At 37.6% G+C, this 27,043-nt stretch overlaps 2 protein-coding genes across 5 annotated transcripts in view; one reads left to right on the top strand and one right to left on the bottom strand.

Moving 5' to 3' along the window:
- Positions 1-27,043, top strand: part of LOC131436812 (Ig-like and fibronectin type-III domain-containing protein 1) — a 380,038-nt gene that overhangs the window by 71,349 nt on the left and 281,646 nt on the right. Inside the window, exon 2 of one of the 4 annotated variants that reach the window (XM_058605740.1) lies at positions 26,531-26,570. The exons of 1 other annotated variant lie outside the window; for it this stretch is intronic. Coding sequence is in view for 1 of the 3 variants with exons in the window: in XM_058605739.1 (XP_058461722.1) it covers positions 26,569-26,583 (15 nt within the window). In the remaining 2 variants the exon portion in view is untranslated. Of the gene's footprint in view, positions 1-26,530; positions 26,584-26,769; positions 26,867-27,043 lie in introns of those variants that run through there. 2 more of the 4 variants (XM_058605739.1, XM_058605741.1) reach the window with 2 other exon arrangements.
- Positions 11,824-17,253, bottom strand: LOC131433839 (uncharacterized). The gene has a single exon (XM_058600444.1). It carries the CDS (start codon positions 17,251-17,253, stop codon positions 11,824-11,826), a length of 5,430 nt encoding a protein of 1,809 aa, XP_058456427.1.

Here is a 27,043-nt window from a genome sequence, read left to right as displayed (position 1 = left end):
ACATATTATCTTCCTCCGAACAGTACCAGCCTAGATGCCGTGTGGAATCCGGCGGAAAAAAACGAACCAAGAATAGATTCACTGGGTTACTGCTTCCATGTCGTAAAAGGCGACAATTGCAGGAGTTTCTTTTTCCTTTCAGTTATCAGATATTTTCAATGTTTCATTCCTGATTACTCTATTTTACTAAATTATCTCTTCATTCAACTCCATTCAACTTATCAATTTCCGTCTAGGTTCGGAGAAAAGTTTTATTTGGTATATTTTCTTCTTCCATGCTATTGATTGTCTTTCAGGATTATAAATTGAATGATATAAAGCTCAACTATTGCGCAAATCCGTTGATATTACAAAGTTAATAACAGAGATAACATTTATCGGTATATTGAATACATAGTAAAAACCTGTTTTAATCCACCTAGTGGTGTAATGATGCCTTTCTCATGTACATATAATAATGTGGTATTCTATTCAAAAAAATTCTCTTCGATACGTGAAAGAAACCAAGTGATTGTTTATGCATAAAATACAGAATAAAACAGTGCTTTGATTGCGTAAGCCATCCTTAGGAGAACGAAATGGGTTCACTATTATATGCACTTCCGGCACCGGAACCCGAGAACCGGTATAATCGAAGTCAGTTCGTACGGCCACCAACTAACATGACACACAAACTCTTCTAGTACGCACCCTATAACTCCGGATTCGGAAGAAGGATCCGGACGAAAATCAGGAATTTCGTATAGGATCGGAAGACCTTTCATTTGAATCTAAGTTTATGGAAATCGGTCAAACCATCGCTGAGAAAAGTGAGTGAGATGCATTTTGGTATATATGACCACTATTTCCGGTACTTCCGGAACCGGATACCGGGAACCAGGATAGCCGAAATCGGTTTGTTTAGTTGCCTACTGATAATGACTATCGATTTGTGTAGTTTTGAGACCAGTTTAGAAATTTTTTGACGTTTTTTAGTTCGCCGGTTTAAGTGACGGTGTACAATATTGAACACACTTTACCCTATAATTCCGGAACCGGAAATCGGATCCTGATGTATTTCAGGAATTTCGTATGGGACCGGAAGACCTTTCATTTGAATCTAAGTTTGTGGAAATCGGTCAAACCATCGCTGAGAAAAGTGAGTGAAATCCATTTTGGTATATATGACCACTATTTCCGGTACTTCCGGAACCGGATACCGGGAACCAGGATAGCCGGAATTGATTTTTTTTGTTGCCTACTGATAATGACTATCGATTTGTGTAGTTTTGAGACCAGTTTTGAAAAATTTTCACGTGTTTTGTTTCGCCGGTTTAAGTGACGGTGTACAATATTGAACACACTTTACCCTATAATTCCGGAACCAGAAGTCGGATCCGGATGAAATTCAGGAATTCCGTATGGGACCGGAAGACCTTTCATTTGAATCTTAGTTTGTCAAAATCGGTTCAGCCATCTCCGAGAAAACCTAGTGAGATTATTTGACACATACACACACACAGACATTGCTCAGCTCGATGAACTGAGTTGAATGGTATATGACACTTGGCCCTCCGGGCCAATTTTCACTGGTCGGTTTTTCAAGTGATTGCATAACCTTTCTATATGAGAGAGGCAAAAATACTTGATATTAATATTTCAAACAATAAATAAATAAATAATAAAGCGGAAATAATAAAGAATCAAGACGCGCGTGAAATCTGTTGACCTTTATTCGGTGATTTAAAATGATTCTACAACAACTGTTTAGAATATGTCAATGCAATGAATCAACTATTTTGTCTAAATCTTATTCACTCGTTTATTTTGTATCACATAATTTCATTTATAAAAAATAGGGAAGTATAGTATTGCAAATTTTTCTTCAGTTTCTTCGAATAAGAGCTGTGAATCAAGACTTCCCGGGACTTCAATAGGATATAGGATATCGGATCAGAAAGTATGTCCGCTAATCGACTGAGCCACATAAGCAAACATTTTCTTACACACCAAAAAAATTTAAATTCTTCAGGTGACCTAATCCCTCATACGATGTATTTTATAAAGACCTAATTTGTAAAAAGTTTGCGTTCTGCTAGCAGGTGCGACTGTATGAATTTAAATGCACCTTTTACCAACCAAGCAGATGGCTGCTTCTATGGCTCAGTCGATTAACAGACGTACTTGCGTTCCAATGGTTCTCGGTTCAAGTCGCGACGGTGTTGCTCTCAGTATTCTTTTTTTTATTTCAATGAATTTCATGTATGGAGTTTTAGACACAATATTAAATGTTCTTCCACGTAAATTTGCGTGAGCTTCGACGCTCCATTTATGTGCATCTAATAAAAAGGTAAAATCACAGGATTTTTTTTAAGTGTGTAGAATTGGAACAAAGACAATTTCCTGTATTTCAGTTATTTATTAGTGAATTCAAGATCTTTTTTTATACAAATGTAACGTTTTCTTCATACTTGTAAGAAAAAATACGGATAAAATTATTCGTCACGGTTTCGAAAGAATTCTAGAATTTTCCTGTTACACGGCTCATTAGGCGGCGCACACCTTCTTCGTCCATCGTTTTAGCTATCTTATTCCACCAGGTCGTCATCTGATTGATGTCTTTGGTAACCTTTCCATTTGCCTTGAGTCTCCTGGGTTAAGGTTTTTCGGAACAAACTAGACCCCTTTCTCTGCATACCATTCTTGAACAACTTTGTTGTAATGACTGCTTGCCAAATCTGGCCAAAACATTACGGGGTGGTTGTGGGATCGAATGAACGGCAAAATTCATTTTTGTAGACACTCTTTTTGGTATAGTTCCGATGTCATTGTCTTATTTGTAACGAAAACTTTCGTTTTTTTTGCCACAGCTGCAAACACCCTGCCAAATCATAAATTTTCTTGCCAATTTGTCGGCAAAAACAACACAGAAAGAAAGTATGAATTTTACAGGTGACATAATTGTACAAACGATACAATTCATAACCACTTAACTTCTCAAATGACGCAATATTCCATTCGTTCAGAAATTTTACTGGCTTCGAGTGTAATTTGTACTCGGCTAGCAAGTGAGACTGTATGAATTTATATGCACGATTTACCAGCCAAGCAGATATTTGCTTCTGTGGCTCAGTCGACTAACATGTGTGCTTTGTGATCTAATGTTTTTCGGTTCAAGTCGCGTTGTTGCTGTCGATCTTTTGATTTTTATTCCATTCGTTTTAAAACCATGTCATTTTCAAATCACACAATTTTACATGTTCTTGAATATAAATTTGTGTAAAATATGACGCTCTATTTATGTGCATCTGATAAGATGTAAAATCACAAGAATTTTTCTAATTGTGAAATTTAAATTTGACTGGAACATCCCCCCGAGTCGTTGCCAAGTAAAATTTTTAACCTGGGATTTGCCACACCCGTCGAACTTGGTCATACCTTATGATAAAAAAATAACCGGAATTTTCATTTTAAAATTCCCGCGCTTGTCCAATCGGTAAACTTTTATTCTCTCAACGTTGGCAACACTTTTATACACATTCTGTCAAATTTTGACGCATATCGTATGATTAGTTTTTGTTTGGCGTCTATACAAAGAAGTTGAAAACTTTTCGTGTGGCGATTTTTATAGTGGACGAAAATTTAGAACAACGTGCGTGCATCAAATTTTGTGTTGCAAATGGATTTAAGTGTTCCGAAACGTTGAAAATGTTAGAAAAGGCCTTTGGTGAATCGTGTCTAGGAAAAACACAGGCATACTAGTGGTATAAACGCTTCAAAGGTGGTCGTACAAGCTTGGATCATGATGAGATCCCTGGCCGCCCAACAACATCTGTTACTGAAGAAAACATTGAATCGGCGAAGCAAATCGTGTTCCAAAATCGTTCTGTACCGATTAGAGAAATTGCTGTGTTGTTGGGCATCTCTTATGGATCAGCCGAACACATTTTAACTGATGTTTTGGGTTTGAAACGCGTCGCTTCTCGGCTGGTGCCAAAAAAGCTGAATTTCAGCGTTGGCTGTGTCGCAGTTTTTGGCCAAAAACTCAACCAATATCATCAACCAAGCACCGTACTCTCCAGATATGGCCCCGTGTGACTTTTTCCTCTTCCCCAGACTATTGCGAGGAACGCGTTTTGAGACCATAAAAGAGAATTCGCTGCGTGAACTAAAGGCCATACCTTCGGCGGCCATGCATGTATTGCCGCAGGAGGAGAGTACTTTGAAGGCGATAATAAAGAAATTCATTAAAAATTGAAATTTTGCGTTTTTAAATAAAATTCCGGTTCTTTTTTGATCATACGGTATGGTTTCCGAGCACGAATTTTGACCACACTATTCTGTTTTATGGTACGATTTGGCTGTTTGCTTGCTCGATACGACTTGATTCCTTACCGGAGTCGAGTTCTTCTCACGGTAATATGGACAGCACCGAATTTTCTGGCCAAATCACGGCCCAAAAGATTAGGATTCCTCTTAATCGTCTTCAAAATCTTACTACGCAGTTTCCGGTCGACAGTTCCACTTCGACGATTGGCTTGAGGCTTCCAAATCGTCGTCAATGTTTCCTTATACCGTTTGATAACGCGCCATACGGTATTTCTTTCGGCTTCCATGTTGATTGTTTACAAAGTACAGACGATTTGCGGAACGTCAAAAATAATACGTGAAGCTGACAAAATTCCCGACACGTGGGCGCCAAGAACTTCTTAATCCGTCCACCAAGAGCGCCACAATATGAGCAAAATTTTGTTCCAATTCTAAATGAAGCAAGCTTTAAAATGAGAATTGTTTTGAAGAGTGTCTTCGACACAGTTTGTGGACTACTTAAGAATATACAAATTAAACATATATTTTCTTGGTGGCTCCTATAACCTACTAAAGTATTATTAAGAATTAGACAACAAATGTTGGATGTTCGAACTTCATAAACAATGATTTTTCCATACTGTTGGATATAAAGTTATGGGTATTTTCAGAACGGGTTTGGCGAGTAGATTATTTTCGCCATCCAGTTCCCCGATTTCTGGATGAACTGAAAATAATGGTCTAAAAACTTTGGTATGAACTTCGTGACGTCGTATGATTACAAATATCGAAACAGTTTTTTTAACTGAACGCAAAAATTGTTACAGGATCGGATATTTAACGTATCTAGAAGGAAACCGATGACGTCAAATATATTTTTCATATCAAATTCAGAAATGAACTCCTTCTACGGCAGACGATCAGCGCGACAGGAATGCCAAAGCCACCATTCAGATTGACCTGCTTCAGACAAACGTGGTACTGATGATCACCAATTTATCTAATGCCTCCCAGACGTGTGGTTTGACACCAATATTCTCGTTGTTAAAAAGAAGGAGCGTAAAAGTTGAAAAAATGTTGAAAAAAATCGTTTCTTCGCGGTTATGGTTGCGGTGAACTCCTGGTTCCATTGAAACTTAACTTTGTATTTTTGTGTTGCCAAATGAAATTTGCTCAAATTCAATGGATTCACTTAGTTGTTGATTTTAATATTTTCATTTTATGAGTTTCACAAAACTTTAGCCTTTAAACAGCAAAATAATAACATAATGTGATATTATTTAAAATTTGATGAGTCGATATCATATTAGGATTATTCAATCTGATGTTGCTATCATAATCAGATTTAAATTTGTTCTCATTTTGATGTTAGACTTTACTCGGGCAGCCCGGGCTTCTTGGGTACGACGGGTGAACCAATTTTTACAAAATCTGACTTCAGTGACAGATTTCACGTTCCCGCACGGAATTCCTGATGCATTTTATTCAATAGTATTTTATTTGAAGAAAGATACTGCATCAATTGTATCTAATGAAATTGGAATAACTTATCAATAACAAAATAAGATATAATAACTTATTTTGAAGCTTTATGTATGTTATACAATTTCTTGATTCCTTCGATTAAACATCAAGAAAATATCAAATATCGCTTTGACAACACAGAAACATCAAGACAAGATATGATGGAATATTCTTCTGGAACACTCATAATTGTTCGTGATTTTATTTTAATTATTGTGTTAGATGCTTCATCATTAAAAAGAAAATGCTTGAACACGATCAATGAAATTCTCCATAACAAGGCCCGCAAGGATAGAAGGTGAAGGATTTCCCATTACCCATTACCATTACATTACTGAGTAAACACAGAGCAAATAAACATCGAATCTAATTCCAATGTAAACTTACTCAATTCATCTAATTGAGCTTCACTTCGTTCGCTTTATCTCTTATTGCACGCAACTATCGTCACTCAAATCTTTTGAACACCATTTTAAATGATCACAAACAGCATGTCAGCGATAAAAATATAACCATGCTCATTTCCATACCAAAAAAAAAGCTTTCTGTTTGCACAAGAAACTACCAATATATCAGAACAGTGAATGCAAGCTCTTGACGTGGCATCAGATTTTCCTCCGCATTCTCTCAGGTCAGCGCTGCCGTAAGTCGTCCCGGCAAATCACCGTCTTTCCATCATTCCATGACCAAGAAATTTCCTTCACCCCAAACCTCCTGCCTGATAGTTACCGGCAGCTGTGCGCTCACTTTCCCGGCTACACTCTACGCTTGTGAAGATTCCTGCTACAGTTTGCATATTTTTCCTCCTGTTTGCTTCATCCTTATGAGAAGGAACGCTGTGTATAATCGACTACCATAGTTGCTGGGTGACTTGAAAAACTGCTGTGACTTCCACCGTACGGTTCTCGGTTTGCTTGTTAGATTTGCGAGCGAAAGAAAGTCGTCAGACAGTCAGCTCGTCAGCGGAAGGACCACGGGGAAGAAAAAGGAATTTAATCCGGTCGTTCGGAATAGCTTTTAAATTAGAAGTTTTATTGACTAGCGGTGTTGTATCACCGATGGTTACTTTCTCAGGAAACTGGAATTTGTCCGTCTGTTTTATTCATTTTTCGGAAGAAAAGCAAGAAAAGTACCAAATCAGAATCCAATGATTTTCTGACGATGTCATAAATTTAACTTTTGATTTCTTCCAACCGACAGCCGCAAATTGTAGGCTTCAAAATGTAACAGCAGTTGAATGAATGACGGAAGGGGGTCCTACGAATAAAAAGCGTATTGAAGATTGAGCTAGAAGTGGGCGGGTGAACTTCGAATATCTTTCAATTTAATAACAGAAAAAAAACAATTCCATATCGAGACAGCCAGGTCCAGCTCTAAGGTATTATAGTTGTTCAAGAAAAAGATTGAAAATATGACAAGGGAATTTCACTGAAAGAACGAATTTCAACCACGATCGAAATGAAACTTTTTCCGCCAAATGTATCGCGGCTTGCGGAATTGATGTAAAGTGATTGGAAAAGTTTCCATCTGAGAGGTCCATGAAAATGTAATATAAACGAAGTAAGCGGAATAATGCCACTGTAAGAAGCTAATATTCTATTCGGTTGAAGGAAGAAAATCTATATTTTCCCAACAGATCTTTAACTGAATGGAAGGTATACAATATTTAGTATTACTAAAAACATCTGAATTGTTTCGACAAGAAACTTTAAAATTTTCTAAAATAAAAAAAAATAATACCTATACTAAACGATACCGACCCATTGAAGATGAAAGTTTCTATGCCAGTTTATTCGAGTTCTTTCTGCCAATCAAACTAGCTTCCGTTCAGCACAAAAGTTTGCGCTTACGTTCAAAATTATCCTCTCGATATCCCACACATATTTTTCATCTTATTGCCATCACTTTCTTCGGCTAAAGGAAATAAGTATCCCATACGAGCTGTCGTCATATATCTGCTTCCTAAACTAATATCAAACTGTCTGCCTTTGGGGTTCGGTCAGAGGCTCCAACCGAAGGAGCGAACGGTTGGCACCAGAAATCCTTTAAGCTCTCATTTTTAATTTACATTTTATTTTCGTTCTACCTTTTCACCTATGTATATTAAATTCCAGCCGTCCAGCCTGGATCCCAAGCTTGGGATAAATGTTGCGATGGACCTTTGCTTATGTCAACAGCATGTGTTGGTAGTGGAAAAAAGACTCACGGGAGGAAAATTCTCCCATAAGTGGGAAGTGCTTCGCTGAAGAGCTCAAGCGTTCGTCGGAGTCGGAGTTGATGCTTTAGTTGTCGGTGAAAATCTGACGTATTTGCTTCTTTCCACAGGGGCGCAACTGTTTTGAGTAGAGCTCGTTTTTATTTGGCTTAAATTGCGAAAGCTCATGAACTGTGGAGTATCCAGTTGAAATTATGCACAGCACTCATCAATGAATGAGCACTTATTAGTACAAGTACTTTTCAAGATTTTTTGTACGATTGAACAGAACCGTTTATATCAACATTAAGGATACTGCAACTTTCTGCAAATATCACCAAATGTTGATAGAGCTAGAAAGATAATATTTTCAATGTATCGATCAGGCTAATACTCTGGCAGTGTTTGGAATATTCATTCACCGGTGAATGAGCATGTAGTTTCCATTGTATTGTGTGCGAACAATTATACCGCTCACAAAGAGGATGCCTTGTCAGCCTAAAAGAGCTACACAAACAAAAAGCTTGTGGAAGCTATTATATTGCACATAAACACAGATGGTACAGTGTGCTGGTATTAGAGTCTTCATGAAGCGCAGAAGCCGTGAATACAATATTCAATTTATAGCAAACAACTATCTTCATGAGGCTGGATAGTGCTGAATATTAAGTATTCAGTTTTCACCAATAACTGGCTCTTAATTGTCGAATGTTTATGCGAACTCCGATCGCTAACTGCTGTTGATGATGACTTTATGCTTCGAAAACTGTTGCATATCACTTATTTAATTCAGCCCAAGTTAATAGGGTAAGGGCTCCCTATTTCATCTCATTTGTAAGGACGTCTCCTCAAAACCCCGATTTAGCGATCACTATAACTTTTTCATATTACTGCTTCATTGGCCTTGCTCCACGTTGAGAATGCATTCACATTTCTTGAAAATTTACCTAATATTCATAAAACAGCTAAAAACACTTATGATGTGTTCACTACACTGCTCCTAATTTCATCTCAATGGATTTTTATCCATCCTATCGTTGGTCCTTTATTCATCCTATAAATTAGCAATGGCGACAGCAATCAAAACAAAATATTCCACTATTACACTCTCATGTTCAAAATGTCAGAATTCTTCTTAAAAACTGCCTAATGATAACTATGAGACAACACACGATATTTTTAGAACCAGTTTAAAATCATTTCAACGTTTAAAAAATTTTCTGTCGTTTCCGTTACGTTTCACTTTAAATTTAAATTATTTTACTGTAAAGTTAATTGGGTGAACGTTGAATAAAAACAAAAAAGGAATTGTTACTATTTAGGCATTAGCCCTTCTTAAAACAAAATGCAGAGTCAGAGATGCCATTTATAGAGATTAATCTGTATTGTATAGATTTTTTACCTTTTTTAATTCGCTCAAACTTTAGAAAAATTTTCCGAGGCCCGGAGGACCAAATGTCATATACCAATCGATTCAGCTCGACGAACTGAGCAAATGTCCGTGTGTGTATGTGTGTGTCTGTATATGTATTGTCAACTAAGAGGTCGAGATCTCAGAGATGGCTGGACCGATTTTGATCAAAGTAGTCGCAAATTAAAGGTCTCCCCGTCACCCTGAACGCTATTGAATGCGATTTATTAACGATTTATTAATTGTAGTTGTTTGACGTAAAGCCGCCATAACTAAGTTCAGTTTTGCAATGACTGAGCGGAAACATATATTGGAGAAGCCAAATGAATGAAAAACTAACAGAAAAGATGAATTTTTGGAAAAAGATACTCTCAGAGACAGGACTTTAACCTGCGTTCTCTGAATCTTGTTTTAGTCACTCTAAAACGCCAGTCAGACACAATAGTAGCGCGTATGCACGGAATGCATAAGAACGCAGGTTCGAGTCCTGTCTCTGAGCGTATCTTTTTCCAAAAATTCATCTTTTCTGTTAGTTTTTCATTCATTTGGCTTCTCCAATATATGTTTCCGCTCAGTCATTGCAAAAGCTATTGAATGGTTTTGAGATCGGATGTTTACTTTTTGAGTTATACTAAGTTTTATGTCAAAATTTTTTCACAGTATCTGTCACAATTGACCTTGAAAACAGAATATATTTTCAGACTTAGATTCCGCACGGTAATACCTATCCAACAAGCCATGGATTGTTAAAATCCGTCCATTTTTAACGGAGATATCGAAATTTTTGAAAAGGCAACTTTTTCCCCTATTCCAGCAGTAGAAGTTTTGAGCGCTGTCTGGCAAAGCAATGCTTGGGAGCAACATAAAACACGATTTTTTATACTGTTACATACATTTGTTTTAAAGTACCCAAAAGACTGTGTACAGCATGATATTTTGCCTTGGACTGATTTAAGCACGGTTCGTTTTTAGCAACACAATCGTTCGAATATGCAATATGTAAACCAGATGATAGCAGAATTTTCGAGTTGAAAGCAATTCCATAATTATATTGATTTAAACTACTTACAGCAATAAATGCTGGAAGAACATAACAGCCATATACCATTCGAATCAGTTCGTCGAGATCAGCAAACGCGTGTGTGACAAATAATTTCACTCAATTTTCTCGGAGATGACACAACCGTTTTCTACAAACTCGGATTCATATGAAAAGTCGTATGTTCTCAAACAAGGTTCCTCAAATACATTTGGATCCGACTTCTGGTTCCGAAATTAAAATAATGTAACTAATTTTTCTCGTAGATGGTGTTAAGATCCTATAAACATCTTCCTTTCTAGTCAGATCCAACTTCCGGTTTAGAGGGACACATGGTGATTAGTTTGAAAATGTCCATTTCACATCAATTAATCGGGTTTAACGGGTTTGCAGATTTGGATAGTCAATAACAATAATATACTTATTTCAGTTTTCGATTCGGAAGGTACCCAAAAATTTAATTCGCACTACGATTTCTCAAAGATATCTACACTGATTTACAAACATTTTGAATCAAATGTAAACAATATAGCTCCTCAGGTGAATTCAACTGACTTCGGCTACATCGTTTTTGGAATTCCGGTTCCAGTATTGAATCGTTTCTCACAGCTCAATCGTTTTCTCAAAACAGGCCAAATCGAATATCAAAAAAAAATATTAATATTAAAGGATCACATACAAAATTAATTAATTTATTCTAATTCTGACCTGAGTTTTTAAAATTCAAACCAATTTAGAAGATGACGGTTGGACTCAAAACTATTGCAATTTATTCGTCATGTTAATCCGATTGACGATTGAAATCTCAAATTGCAGCTTAAAATGACGGTCATTAAAATAATGTCATGAGAACTAAAACAACTATGAATATTCATGCCAAAAAACACATGCGGAAGATAAAAAAAAGGTATCATCTCACTGCTAGGTGGATTAAGCACGTTTTTACTGATTTTAATCAAAGTACAGATTTTATACAGATTTCCTAAATTTAATACAGATTTGTACAAATGAAACCAGTGCTACTAGATTTGCCACAATGGTTATTTCATTAGTATTTATCATGATCTTTCAGGTAATATTCGAAGCCGAAACAGTTTTATTGATACATTAACATCAATAATATAATTAAACTAATGTCACGGATATTGTGCTGTTCGGATGCAATGGACTGTATCGTTACAAAAATCAAAAAATCGCGTGTGCTCTCGGAGCAGTCAAACTTATAACTAACTTTTATTCAGATCGATTACAATGGTATGTGTATGAGAATGAACTGGAATCACGGTGTTTCATTTCTTTGATGGTTGTCGCGTCTTCGTGGATCGAGTTGCCAACCTAACATTCTCCCGCGCGTTGAAATGGACCATTTCAAGAAGGGATGGCTGGTTCTTCTCCTTCACCATCCAATGGAAGTAAACAGATCTTCTTGATTGCTCTCGTCGTTGTTTTGCCGTTAGGTAAACGCAGACCAACCACACGTGTGTGGCCGTCTCTTCCTGGAATCAGCTCAATGATACGGGCAAGCATCCATTGCAAAGGAGGTACGTTGTCGTCGACGACCAATACTAACGCACCAATCTTGAACGTGGTGATTTTAAAATCCTTCTGGCGTTGCTGAAGCTCGTGAAGATAGTGGGTCATCCACAGGTTCCAGAATTTTTGCTTTAAATCTTGGACGAACTGCCACTTGGACAGCCGACCAGGATGAATTTGCTGATATGAAGGCTCTGGGATCGCTTGAAACTCCCGACCGATTAGAAAATGGGCCGGAGTAATAGCACGAACATCGTTTGGATCGTCTGAAGTAGGTGTTAATGGCCGCGAGTTTAAAATCGCCTCTATCTGGGTAAGCACTGTTGAGAATTGCTCGAAGGAAAGATTATGCTCGGCCAAAATTCGCATGAGGTGCCGTTTAACGGATTTGACACCCGCTTCCCAAATCCCCCCGAAGTGTGGGCTTCGTGGCGGAATGAAGGACCACTTGATTCCTCGCTGTGTACAAAACGTATCAAGATCACGACAATGTTGCTCATCACGAAACAGTTCAGCTAGACGACGTAGTTCATTGTTAGCGCCTTCAAAATTGGTTGCATTGTCGGAGTACAAATTCTCGATCAGACCTCGACGACTGACAAACCGTTGCAGGGCCCCGAGAAAGGCTTCCGACGTCAAGTCTGAAACCGCTTCCAGATGAAGGGCACGAGTTGCCATGCACACAAATACACAGATGTAACCTTTCGTAATCTGCGCGTTTCGTAGTTTGTGGTTGCCACGAATATTGAATGGACCGGCGAAATCCAGCCCGGTGCGTGTGAACGGAAACGACGGCTGGACTCGATAGTCGGGTAGATCTCCCATGAGTTGCGTAGATGTAGTTGGTTTTAACCGATAGCATGGTATACACTGATATATAACCTTTCTGATGATGTTTTTTGCGCGTAGAGGCCAATATCGCTGTCTTACTATAGCTAGCAAGCTTCTTTGACTGGAGTGAAGATTGGTTTGATGCAAGTATCGTATCAATGTTATTGTCAAGGGATGTCTTTCCGGGAGTAACGCTTGATGCTTGTACTCATAAGGAACTTGGGCGTTCCTCAAACGGCCACCGACTCGCAGAATTGCATCATTTGGATCGATGAAAGGATGCAAGCTCCGGAAGGGAAGTTTCAAACTGGGGTTCTTCGTTCGCAATAACTTCAACTCAGTAGCAAATGCTTCAGTTTGCACTAACCGCATGATCAGTGCGTGAGATCGTGAAATCTCATCCGTCGTAGGTAAACCCTTAGTGAGTTTCTTCCTACCGCTACGCAAAAAATCACAAAAACGTACCACATATGCCATAGCACGCAGAATAATTGAAAAACGGCTAATTCGATCGAAAAGCGGTAGCCGTGCTTCTGTGACCGCTGTTACTAACACTGTCTTCTTCACTTCAGGAATATCTTCGTCCACCAGTGCAGGCGGCACAACAATGATTGGATCTGCAATACGGAGCATTGTTGGTCCAGTCCACCAGAGCGCATGAGACTCCATGTTCTTCGGGGCGATTCCACGCGATAAACAATCAGCAGGGTTCTCCTTCGTTGGGATGTATTTCCATTGAAATCCCGTCGTATTTTGAATTTCTCGGACTCGATTGCTGACGTACGTTTTCAGCTCACTAGGTGACTTTCGAATCCAGTACAAGACAATTTGCGAGTCACTCCACATAGTCACACAACCAAATTGTATATCGAACGCAGCTAGTATCTTCACAGTTAACCGTGATAATAGCACTGCCGCCAATAATTCGGCACGTGGTGTGGTGATTTGTTTCTGTTCCTTTGTTTTCCTGGGTAACACTCTTGACTTGCTGCATACTAACTTCATCTCCGCTGTACCGTCAGTTCGTTTCAATCGTGTATAGATGCAGGCGCCGTACGCGAGCTCTGAAGCGTCTGCAAACCCATGGAGCTCGATGTCACTGGTTTCTTCGCTCAAAATCCATCGCGGGATTTTGATATTGTTTAGAGTTTGTAACTGTTGGTAGTACTCTATCCACAACTGCGCCATATCTGCAGGAACCGTTTGATCCCACTCCAGGTTCAATGACCACAGCTCACGCATAATTAATTTAGCAGCAGTTACCGCCGGACCTACAAAGCCCAACGGATCGAATATCTTTGCAATTTGACTCAAAATTGTTCGTTTTGTGTGAATAGCGTACTTGTCGACTGGATGTGTAGAGAGCACTACTGTAAATTCATCTTCGACAGGGATCCACGCCACACCCAGTGTTTTCATAATTGTGTTGATACTCGAATCCTTGATTTCAATACCACGTTCTCGTTGGACTTCTGGGATGTCCATCAGTAGTTCTTGGGAATTCGAGGCAAATTTGTGTACACAAAAACCACCCTTTGCCAAAAGAGCTACGGTCTGATTCTTCAATTCAATGATTTCCGGTAATGTATCAGCTCCAAAGAGCGCATCATCCATATAGCAAGATTTCTGGATCGCCTTCGAGGCTAATGGATACTGTACTCCTTCATCTTCAGTCAATTGACGGAGAGACATCGTCGCAAGAAATGGCGATGAAGCTATGCCGTACGTTACGGTTTGCAAGTCGTACGTTTTCAATGGTTCATTCTGGGTTTCCCTCCACAAGATTCTCTGATACCTTCGGTCGTCCTTGTGTACCGCGATTTGCCGGTACATTTTAGAGATGTCGGCTGTAAACACAAATCTATGGATACGGAAATTCAGAAGAATCGAGACCAAATCATTTTGTACAATTGGCCCGATCAATTGGGTTTCATTGATTGAAATCCCCGTATCTGACGCTGCTGATCCATCGAAAACCACACGTAACTTTGTAGTAGAACTAGTGGGTTTCAGGACATAGTGGTGTGGTAAATAGAAACCCTGTGAATCATCGGGCTTCGGATTCTCGATCATGTGACCAAGTGCTTCGTACTCCCGCAGGAAGTCACTATACTGTTGCTTCAGCTCAGGAACGCCGTTCAGACGTTTTTCCAATCCATAAAATCGTTTTTCGGCCATGCGCCTCGAATCTCCCAGTAGGATCTTCTTATCATTGAACGGTAAACGCACCATATATCTGCCGTTTGCCATTCGCTGATGCGTTCTTTCGAAATGTTGCACGCATTCTTCTTCAATAGTAGAATTAAATCCTTCGATATCGCCGAACGACTCAATTTCCCAAAACTTTCTCACCAATGTATCCACGCTTTCTTCGTAGGCAGTAGCGGAAAAGGAATGAACGACTCGAGAATCTTCGTTCGGAACTGGTCCACTGAAAACCCATCCAAACTGAGTTTCTTGTAGTAAAGCACCACTTATTGGTAGTTGAAGTCGACCTATCATCAGCATATCAAAAAATACATCTGCTCCCAACAACATGTTGATCTTGTCGGGGACATGGAATCTTGGATCTGCGAGTTCAATTCCGCTTGGGAGAGACAAGGTACTAATATCCACCTTACTACTTGGCAGAACTCCCGTGATTTTGGGAACCACAAGCAGTTCCATGCAAACCGTGTAGTCGTTGACACGGGACGTCACTTGGGTATGGATCTTGAGACGAACTTTGGTCTGAGTATCGTTCAAACAGCTGATGTGCACATTTGTTGGATGCTTCTCTAGCGCTAAGAGAGTCGCGAACTGCTCGGTCACAAAGCTCGTATGCGACCCAGAGTCCAGTAGTACTCGACAGGGATACTGTTGACCGCCCTTTCCGCGGACAAGAACGACTGCTGTAGAAAGAAGTATCTGCTTTCCCAAGTTTTTTGGTTGCGCGCAGAAATTAGATTGTTGCTCTACATCTATTGTAGCTACAGTCGAACCGCTCGTTGATGACTGCTCAAGAGTTTTCGTTTGCTCTGCCTTATTTGTGGACGGTGACGACTTTTCAGACTCTTTCGCACTATCATCAGGATGGAGAATTGTGTGATGAGGTTTCCGACACTTTTTGCAAGTATGTTTCGACGTGCAGTTACTTAGTCTATGCCCTTTCTGGAGACAATTGAAGCAGGCACCAATGCGTCGCAGGGTATTGTACTTGTCGGATAAGTTTACGTTCTTGAACGTATCACATCTCCACAGCTCATGATTATTAGAACATTGCGGACACTTATCGGTAACAGTAAGTAAGGTACTCGTCTTTCCCTTCGCTTCTTGTACGTTGCGTACTGGTTTTTGGTTTTTCAGTACTTGCTTCACTGCAGGTTGAATCTTTTCTAACACCTTACATCTTTCTCGTAGAAACTCAAGAGTGTCGTCATATCCTGGTAAGTCATCGTCTACGTGGTTCAATTCCCAGGCTTTGCGAGTTTCGGTGTCTAATTTGGAAACAAGGCGATTGATCATCATGCACTCCCCTAATCCTTCTACAGGAAGACCAAGGTTCTTTAAAGCTTCAACATTTTTCGTGCATGTGTCAATAAGTTTTCGGAGATCGGACGCATTTTCGCTCAGTAGTTTTGGAAGGTTGAAAAGAGCATCAATATGTTTATCAATAATGAGCCTTTTGTCTTCGTATCGCTCAATCAACATCTTCCACGCAGCATTGTAATCATTATTGTTTATGATTTCTTGGTCAATAATACCTGCGGCTTTGCCCACTAACGAGTTTCGGAGATGGTAAAGCTTAATACCGGGAGCTTCAGAACTGTACCGCTGCATAATCGTCTCGAACATAGATCGAAAGGCGAACCAATTCTCATACGTCCCATCAAACGTGGGTAACGGAACCTTCAACGGTGGTAGGTGTAGCGCAACTTCGGATGTCCTATTCTGCATACTTTGTAGCGGCTGGATGGTGCGAGCAGCATCTTCCTCCATCTTAATGTTATCATCGATCAATTTAGAAATATAGATGAATAACTCACCGTATTGCTGCTCAAACCTAACATATGCTTCCTCAGCCTCCTCTCGTACCTCGTCTTCAACGTCCGCTTCAAAAACTCTCTGATGAAGCTGGTCGTATTCCGCAAAGGCACTCTCGATGGTTTTTAGCTGAAGCTGTAAGAACTGTTTACACTTCAGATTCGGGTTTGGAACGTCCTGGCTAGATTCCAAACTCGATCGCACTCTCATCAATTTGTTTCGCACGGAATCCATTCGGCTGTTCATCACCTTTATTGCTGCCATTGCTTTTTTCATTTCTTCTTTGGCTTTTTTCTTCACTTTTTGAGCACTCACTGATGGGGTTTGATTTTCTTCTTCGTCCTTTTCTGGTAATTCCAACTTTCGTGGATCACCCTTTTTAGCCCTCGGCATTGGCGTTTCGATCGACATTCAACATTTACTAATCCGATTCGCGGCTCCTTCACGAAATTATTACGAGCACAACGAATTTACTTGTTTCATTTCAAGTAACGCGTTAATCACAACCACAATGTAGAACCAGTATTCATATCGTGTTTACAACTACAACTGAATCGGCGTTCTAAGCCGGTAGCCGAGTAAATTCACAAATGCACACTGTCTAGTACGAAATCGCTCACTGCACAATAGAACCGGTAACACAAACGCGTTGTTCCCGCATTCAACGTCGATCACTTAGTGATAAATCTAAACTATGTTAGACTTTCCGAATTCAACCACAATCGGTGGTGTCAGCAACAAATGATTACTCAGGCACAATCACATCAATTTTCCGGATTGCGCCCTCAGGGCTTCTTCTTTGCAATCACAATGTATGAAGGCAAGCTTATTTTCTATATGTCGAACCGTCGGTGGTCCGATTTCAAAATGGCGTCGTATTCGAATGCTTCCCGCAGATAGCTTCTTCACGCAATGGCGTCACTTCGCACTGTCGTTTCCGCGATAACGAGTACACCAGTCGGTGTTCGGTTTCGAATAAAATCACTAGAATTCCAACATTTCCGCGAGAAAGTTGGTCAGAACTCCGTAACAGGATCGATCCGGTTCGAAAGAACCAAAAAATGTGCTGTTCGGATGCAATGGACTGTATCGTTACAAAAATCAAAAAATCGCGTGTGCTCTCGGAGCAGTCAAACTTATAACTAACTTTTATTCAGATCGATTACAATGGTATGTGTATGAGAATGAACTGGAATCACGGTGTTTCATTTCTTTGATGGTTGTCGCGTCTTCGTGGATCGAGTTGCCAACCTAACAGATATTAAAAACATACTTTTTGATGATAATTTGAGGAGGAAAAACGATTTTTGTTTTGTAACATTATGAGATAACTTGGTAACTTTGCGAAATCAAATGAGATGAAAACAAAGCGCAATCAAGTGAACTAAGTGAAAAACTTTCATTTCATATTTTTGAAGACTTTTATTGCTTGTCGGGTAATTTTTGAAGTTTTATCGTTAACTAAACAAGTGGCAAGTGAACATTACTAATTATGAAGTCATCCAGCATTCAATAGTAGTGTAATTGTGCGAAATAGTGATCATGTTTTGAGACGAATCGATTAGTGGATATTCAGAAACATGACGAACTGTAAATCTTGAGACGAAAATGTGTCCTAAATTGAAAAGTGAGTTTATTTTATATGAAAAAACGAACACCAAAGAATTCTAAACAATTTCTTTCAATGTGAAAGTGTGACAATAGCTTTTATAATTATTTTAAAACATTTCACAGTTTGGTTCAGGTAGGTTGAAAAATATTATTCATGTTCAAAATAATGAGGTGAAGGGATGAGATGGAAATAGGAGCTCAGATGAAATAGGGAACCGTTACCCTAGATGCTAAGAATTCCTAGTTATACTTGAATATCATAAACAGCAATAGTTGGAGCGCAGGATTAACGTTGGTTATCTGACGATCTCAGCAAATACTAACAACAAACAAGCTCTTCATTTGCTGACGGCTAGAGAGAAACTAACTCCTGCTTTACTGTTACTTCTATCAATCCAATTCCTGCCAAATAGTGTTCAATTGGATTTAATCGAAATAGTGCATGAGAGTAAATCAATCAGCTAGATGAAAAATGAGTCTTGCAATCAATATTCAGCATGGAATATTTTTTAATTGAATTTTTACTCCGCAATGCTATGGCTTGTTAAGAGCTGTAAAAACACATGCCCCCCTACAGCAAAACCTTAGTTCAAATAACATTCGACAGCGACATCTCTCGGCAAAACTGAATATTTAATCTCCAGCTCTATCTAGTCTAGCGAAGATAGTTGCTTGCTATGAATTATGGGGTTAGACATTCTCTCTTACCGAGAGTATGTATGTATGTATGCATGTGTGAAGCCACCATCAGTTCAAGGTATTACCAGTGTATGCGGGTAGACTTACAGTAAATCCGAATTTGATAGCTTTCATATAACTGCTGTTAAGAAGGGCAAATGGGTTTTGAGGACCCGGTGCCTTCCAGCAAGAACATCCACTAAATAAGCTTAAACCAGTCTGATGGTTTATTTGTTAGAAGGGAGAAACACAAAGCTTCCCCACGTGACTCAGGTTGGCAGTCCACTCCATCATCCAGTCACTTGTAAGATACCCAGATTGAGCATAATACAATATAATATAATAAAATATAATACAATATAAGAAAAAAAATAACAGTAATAATAATAATAGTAATAATAATAATAATAATAATAATAATGATAATAATAATAATAATAATAATAATAATAATAATAATAATAATAATAATAATAATAATAATAATAATAATAATAATAATAATAATAATAATAAAAATAATAATAATAATAATAATAATAATAATAATAATAATAATAATAATAATAATAATAATAATAATAATAATAATAAAAATAATAATAATAATAATAATAATAATGAAAATAATAATTAAATATAACATAATGTTATATAGTCCAATTCAATATATAATAAATAATGTAATAAAAAACAGCATTATATGTTGCAATATAGGGAACGTGCACGAGGGCGTGTTTTAGTGGCTCGGCGACGACAGCACACGAGGCGGCGAGTGGAAAAAATAATCATACCACAGCAAAACTTGTAATCTGAGATTGAAAATACTTTCTAGCGTATTTTCTCTGCGTATTTCTCTACGGAACCAGGAACTACTCGCGTGCGGTTCTAATGATTGTTCAACATCGACTGGCTTTTGAATTTTGAGTCGAATTATTCGTTCTGTATCTAAATACGGCCACGTCATTTTCTGTCATTGCAGTTGGATTTGTGTATAACATTGATCATATTCTCTCAAACATACTCTATTATCACAATATTCTAAGCACCTTAAATGATTTTTCAATCGACTGGACTGGAAACACTGAAAAAATCTTGCAACAAAATTCTAATTTCAAACCTTTAGTAAAAATTGCTTTTGTGTAATTTATTTTTACACTTTCACTCAAATAAAATACCAAAATAAAAAGTTTAAATCCTTTGTAAAATTTAGTAAGTATATCTCGAAGTTCTTCTTACTTTCGCAGAATTGCAATTATTACACCACTTGCTATTTCTTTATTTTAAGAGCGAAATAGACCTAAATAACTTTCTATCCGTCAAGCTTTGAAATGGGCCGCAGTTTTAGATAAATTCGATAAAAAAAAACTGCTCGGCTGTCAAATTTTAACTTTTCTTGGAATGGAGGAAGAAAATAAATTGCAATCGTAAAAATGCTAGCAAACTCACGGGTAGCCAGTTCGACGTATATTGAAAATACGAGTCACAAAATTAACAACTAATCATTTTATTGAAACGCTGAACTGCTTTGCCTTTCTCATACAGATAGGTTATACAATCACTTGAAAATCGTCTAGTAAAAATTGGCCAAGTAAGAAAAGTACTTCATGAAACTATATTTGCGAAAGTCTATGAAGTTCGATTTTTATACATAGCTTAGTTTCTCATTCATTCTTAGTTAATACATATTTCGATTAAATCATCAAAACAATACGATTTTCTGAAATTGTTTAATAAAGGGATCCTCTTCAGGAAATAGCAAAAAACTGAAAATATTAAATTTAAAAGAATATGTTTTTTGTATAGAAAATCGACGATGCGAATTAATACGTTCTTTATGGGTCTTCGGGACTTGCTGCAAACGCTTCAACATGACTTTCAATCAACGAATTGTGATCTAATCGAAAACAAACTCTTTGTTACGGCAGAAAAAAATAGTTCGAAAATACTGCTGCTTTAGCGACGCGAAACTCAAAGCGAATGCTCCTTATTTCAAGTTATCCTTAAAGTCAATCTATCGAACAGAGATAGCAGATCTCATTTTAACTAATACTTTTCGTATATGAGATAACTACTTGAGCTGAGGTGACTGCTCGAACCGTTACTCTAGTCGATGGCCAAACAAAATTACTTCGTCTGTATCGAACGCGAATTCCGTTTTCGAAAGTACCGAAAATTATATAAACGAAAACGGAGCTCTAAAAAGTTTTCTCAGCGTTGGCTTAACCGATGCACTAAAACTTCAATTTACGCGAACTCAATTTACCATGATACTGCGAATTTCATTTACCATGATACCGCACGCAAACAATAGACTTATTGTGAATGATCTACGCCTGCCAAGAACTACCTTCAAGATCTACCAGAACAACGAAGTGCGTTAACGAACGTATTGTTCACGGTCAAAAGACACAAAAACGAAACCTCAAAACCAGCATCTGACATGTAGTGATTGCTGCCATAGAGATTTGACTATAATTGAATGCTGTGGCGCCCGTGCACAGCGAATCATGCTCGGTTCTTTTAGTCAACTAGGCTGTTTCTTCATGTGTTTAACATGCAGGGTAGTTCAATTCGCAAAACTATTTCCCCGGATAGGGGCTAGCTACGGATTCGAGTCCCGTTTATGCGGTAGCTTTTTCGCAGTTTTCATTACATAGTTGTATTTGCATATTATTTTTTCAATCTGTTATCTTCGTTAGATAAAAGACTACAACGAATAAAAAAAGCATTTTCTAGTACACCAACTATGGAACTACTTTATGATGCACGTTCGCGAGAATTCTCAGATAATGTAATGATTATATTAAATCTAAAGTTTAACCCAATACCTGAATGGAACCCTGATCAGATTAGTGTCAAACCCATGAGCGCTACCGAAACGTGCAAATAACACACACATACATGGTCCGACGCGCCAGAAGGATCGGTAGAGTGTCAGAAAGAAAAAAAATGATTTTCGGGCAGTTGCTGTTATCATTTTGGCATGGAACCCTGGCACCCAACCCCTTATTTATAATACATTCATTCTTCACGGAGAATAAATAAGAAATACATAAAAAAATATTGCGTTTTTTTTCCTTGCCTGGAGGATGCAGGATCAGAATTCAACTCCAGGATCAACATTGGGTTTTAAATTAAGAGTCAGTTTCAGATACAAATTTCAGTTCTAGAATCAGTTCAGCATTCAGCTCCAGCCCCAGAACCAATCAACTTATGAGAACGATTATCGATATTTATTAGATATTTGGACGTGTGAATGAAAAAATTTTTTTTCGTATTTTTGCCATTAAGTTATGGCTCTGGCATTACCAACCCATCATTGTTTATGTCGTTTACACTAAAATTGAATAGACTTGAAAAAACCTTTTTTAAGCGAAAAATTTGAAATAACGCGATGTTTCATTTTATTTACGTACCCCCGACTTTGCTCGTAAATTGAATTCATGAGACAAAATGAATATAATTATTGTAATTAATATTCTTCTAATAGTAATGCAACATCCGTAATGTAATCAAAAATGTTGTCTATTACTGCAAACTTTTCCATAATTTTAAATAACTTGTCATAATTTTCCACCTGTTTTCTAATCTTCTAAGTTCCACCATCTATTGTGTTAACCTTCCAAAGGGTTACTGGTTCGAGACTCTATAGAACACTTTAGTGAACATTCCACAAACTTATTTCAAATAATGATTTTCTTCACGTTCCATTACTCTGAGCTTTTTTATGATTGCCGAGAATTATTGGTTACATTCGACTTTTCGTTATATTCGACGTTTTGTTATTTCGACTTTTTGTCGTATTCGACCATTTGACGCATTCGGCCTTTGCTCTTTCGACCTTTTGGTGTTTCGACCTTTTGTTCATCGACGTTTTGTCATTCGACCTTCTGTCATTCGACATTTTAGTATATATTCATTGTGGAAACCGATAGCCCATTTTGGAAAGTTTTGAATACCCTTTCCAATGGTACCACGTTTTTGGAAATCGAATAAAAATTGATCCGCGTTACACGTATTACTTAAGAAAGGCGGGTGGGTAATGTCAGAGACATAACTGGATGTCGTGAATACGGAAACAACTGACATGTTCCTTAACACTTCCGAATATTAATTAGTTGATTAATTGTATGAATTATGCAAGTATTCCCCTTTTTCACATTTTTCGACAAAACAAAGAAGGCTTCACTTGATTTCGATTACAGTGAATTTCACACAGCGAAAAGTGCAAAAATCAAATCAAACAGTTCTAGATTTGCACTAAACTGAGGTTGTTTAACTTCGATTTGCGAAGAAGAAATCCTAACTAACTTTTCTCAAAGATGGCTGAACCGATTTTCACAAACTTAGCTTCAAATGAAAGGTCCTGTGCTCCCATACGTAATTCCTGAATTTCATCTGGATCCGACTTCTGGATCCGACTTCCGGATCCGGAAATATAGGGTAAAGTGTGTTAAAAATTTTATACCATCACTAAAAAGGGAGAAAAACCGTAAAAAGTTTTCTAAATAGACCTCAAATCTTCTCCAATTGATAGTTTTCATTAGTAGACGGTCAAATATACCGATTTCTTTTCTTTTAAGAATCGAAGAAAATTATTTTGAAGAATACCACAGTATTATATATGATAGTATGATTGATATGAGAAAGGCATCATTACACCACTAGGTGGATTAAAACAGATTTTTCACCAATGCAAACGACTAGCAGCTGTGACGTAATCGCTCTTGTCGGAAGCTAAACTAGCTTTGCAAACGACACACAATACTTCTGCTCGCAGAGGCGATAAATTCCAAACTGATCCAATCTTGTGAAGAGGTTTCTTTTTACGTGATTTTGTTTGTAGCTTTTTCACTAATGGGTGGTCCTAACAGCTATAAAAATAACAGCATATAGAATTCTAATGTCGATTATTTCATTTCGGATTTGCATAATTCATTGAAAGAAACTATCAGGATGCTGTATGGGATTCATTCCTGCCTTTCAGAAAGACCAAATTGTGGAACTCACTACGATATTTAGCACTGTTCGTAACATTTTTCTCGAACGATTTGTTGTACAGCAGCAGATATTTTGTTCTCTTCCTCAGAACGCGTTCTGATTGGCTGGTGTTGACATGGGTCAAATAAGACAGGGTTTTCAATAGTGTGCTATTGAAATACTTCAATGCTTTTGCTATACACGTTTAAGTTGAAAAATTTCGATTCTATTGGTAGTTAGATTATATAAATCCTTTCATAGATCACTGAGCTATGAGCTTTAAAAATACGAGAAAGGCAAACACGCCTTATGAATCATTCTCTTTGATACTCGTTTATACCAAACATTTCAGGAAAGTTTAATTTTGAATTATTTGAGATTATGTCACACAACTGAAAATTTGATCATAAAATTGTGATCATATTTCCGATGGCATGTAGCAAAAATTAAGTTGATTCGTTAGATACAACAAGAGATATTCACGATCAAAAACTTATCACTCTCTCAGAGGGTAAATTTTGAAAAGGCGCCCCATAGTAAAGTAAGTCGTATTCACGACAAAAACAAAAATTTCCTCACCAGTGCCGAGAAAGAAAGAAAAAACATGCTCCTGCACAAACGACAACACAAAATCACCTGAAAACACAGCGGTACGGTCTCCCCTAATGCTTCAATGAAGTTTTTACCTTTTTTTTATATATATAAAAAATAGGTTCAGAATTCGCTCAAACTTTCGAAAAATTTCCCGAGGCCCGGAGGGCCGAATGTCATATACCAATCGATTCAGCTCGACGAACTGAGCAAATGTCCGTGTGTGTGTTGTCAACAAAGAGGTCGAGATCTCAGGGATGGCTGGACCATTTTTGATCAAACTAGTTGCAAATGAAAGGTCTTCCCGTCACCCAGAACGCTATTGAATGGTTTTGAGATCGGATGTTTACTTTTTGAGTTATACGAAGTTATATGTCAAAATTTTCAGTGTTTTGACAGTATCTGTCACAATTGACCTCCGTCCATTTTTAACAGAGATATCGAAATTTTTGTGTAAGCAACTTTTCCCCCATATTCCAGCAGTAGAAGTTCTGAGCGCTATATGGCAAAGAAAGGCTTGGGAGCAACGTAAAACACGAATTTTATACTGTTACATACAATTGTTTCTAAGTACCAAAAAGACTGTCTACAGCATCATTTTTCATGACATTTTGCCTCGGACCGAATTTAGCACGGTTCGTATTTGGCAACATAATCGTTCGAATATGACATATTGGAAAGATGGCAGTACTTCCGAATTCAGAACATTTTCATAATTATATTGATTTAAACTGCTTACAGCAATAAATGCTGGAAGAACATAACACCCATATACCATTCGAATCAGTTCGTCGAGATCAGCAAATCCGTATGTGACAAATAATTTCACTCAATTTTTTACCTTTTTTTCGAAGACGACTCAACCGTTTTCTACAAACTCAGATTCATATGAAAATTCGTATGCTCCTAAACAACGTTCCTGAATTATGTTTTTATCCGACTTCTGGTTCCGGAACTACAGGATGATATGTGAAACGAAATTAAAATTGTGTAACTCATTTTCCTCGTAGATTGCTGAACCGATCTAAAATTCAAATTAAATCTAAGAATCATCTAAGATTTGCTGACTAGAATAATCGACAACCAAATAAACGTATTTCAGTTTTAGTGGTTTTCAGGTTTTCGATTCGGAAGGCACCCAACAATTTAACTCGTACTACGATTTATCAAAGATGTCTACACTGATATGTATGATTTCAATAAACAGAACAACATGTTGAAATTCTAATCATTTTATGTTAATATCTTATCACTTATTTCAACTACCAAGTTTATAAATTCAAAGCACTACATATATTAGCTTTATCAAAAGTTAGTTCACTTTGAACTGATTTTGCAAGTTGAATTTACTATGAAATTGTTTGTCAATAAATTGACAGAAACACATAAGTAAAATATTTGTTATTTATATCAATACATTTATTAAAACAAACTTATTCACTGAGAACAATCAGATTTTTAGTTTTGTAGTTTCAAGCAGCAATATTTGCTATGTTGAACTGAATTTTCTTTGTTACTATTTCAATAAAATAAATCGTTGCGTGTAGGTTTACAGTTTCCCCTACGAAAAATCACAAATTTGCGGAAGCAAATGATGTCCTAATGGTAATAATCAAATCATGTATATTAATAGGGTTGAAGAGTCACCAGTTGTGACTGAACACCCAGTTTAGACATTGAAAAAAAACCGTTCCAGACGAACCATTTTCGTAAATGCACTTTTTACCATCCTATAATCTAGTTTTCTGTTTCAATTCATCTTTTCGAATTATGCTTCCAAAATTGAGTTATATGAAACTTAAATCAATTTCTATTTTATTTCCAGGTGATCAGGATTGAAACATAAATCCCGCTCACACACCTATGTATGTATTGCACGTATGTACTAAGATATCTTCTTGATAGTTTAAGCATTAAGATACACACATGTGAAGCCTACAGAAGAATGGACGCAAAATAAAATTAATCAACGCTTCTATAGATGGGAATATCATACCGAACTGTACTTGGCCAGCTGCAAGAGCAAACACAGTCATCACTTGAATCTTTTAAGCTCGCTTTGTATTGTCACTCGACTTCCCCATTCGGTAACATACTTGCTTGCTAGTACGCAAACGAGAATAGGAACACACTATAATCCCGGCAAACTGCTTCGGCACAGGTAAATACAAACGACACCCGATTAAGTTGAATCGAATGAACGATTTGAGTATGCCTAGAAATATAAATCAATATTGACAAATTGCTTCGGTATAGTACACGAGAAATTACGAATAAATTCATTCTGTACCAAACAATTTTTCAGTGGCTACAACATTCAATTTGACGAGAAATAAAT

This window comes from Malaya genurostris, chromosome 3 (genome assembly GCF_030247185.1).
Source record: "Malaya genurostris strain Urasoe2022 chromosome 3, Malgen_1.1, whole genome shotgun sequence".
Classification (NCBI taxonomy): domain Eukaryota; kingdom Metazoa; phylum Arthropoda; class Insecta; order Diptera; family Culicidae; genus Malaya; species Malaya genurostris.
Note: the sequence above shows the minus strand (reverse complement) of the source record. Positions and strands in the feature narration are given on the sequence as shown.

Excerpts from the sequence above, each read along its gene's own strand:
- LOC131433839 (XM_058600444.1), bottom strand. The coding sequence starts at position 17,253 with ATGTCGATCGAAACGCCAATGCCGAGGGCTAAAAAGGGTGATCCACGA.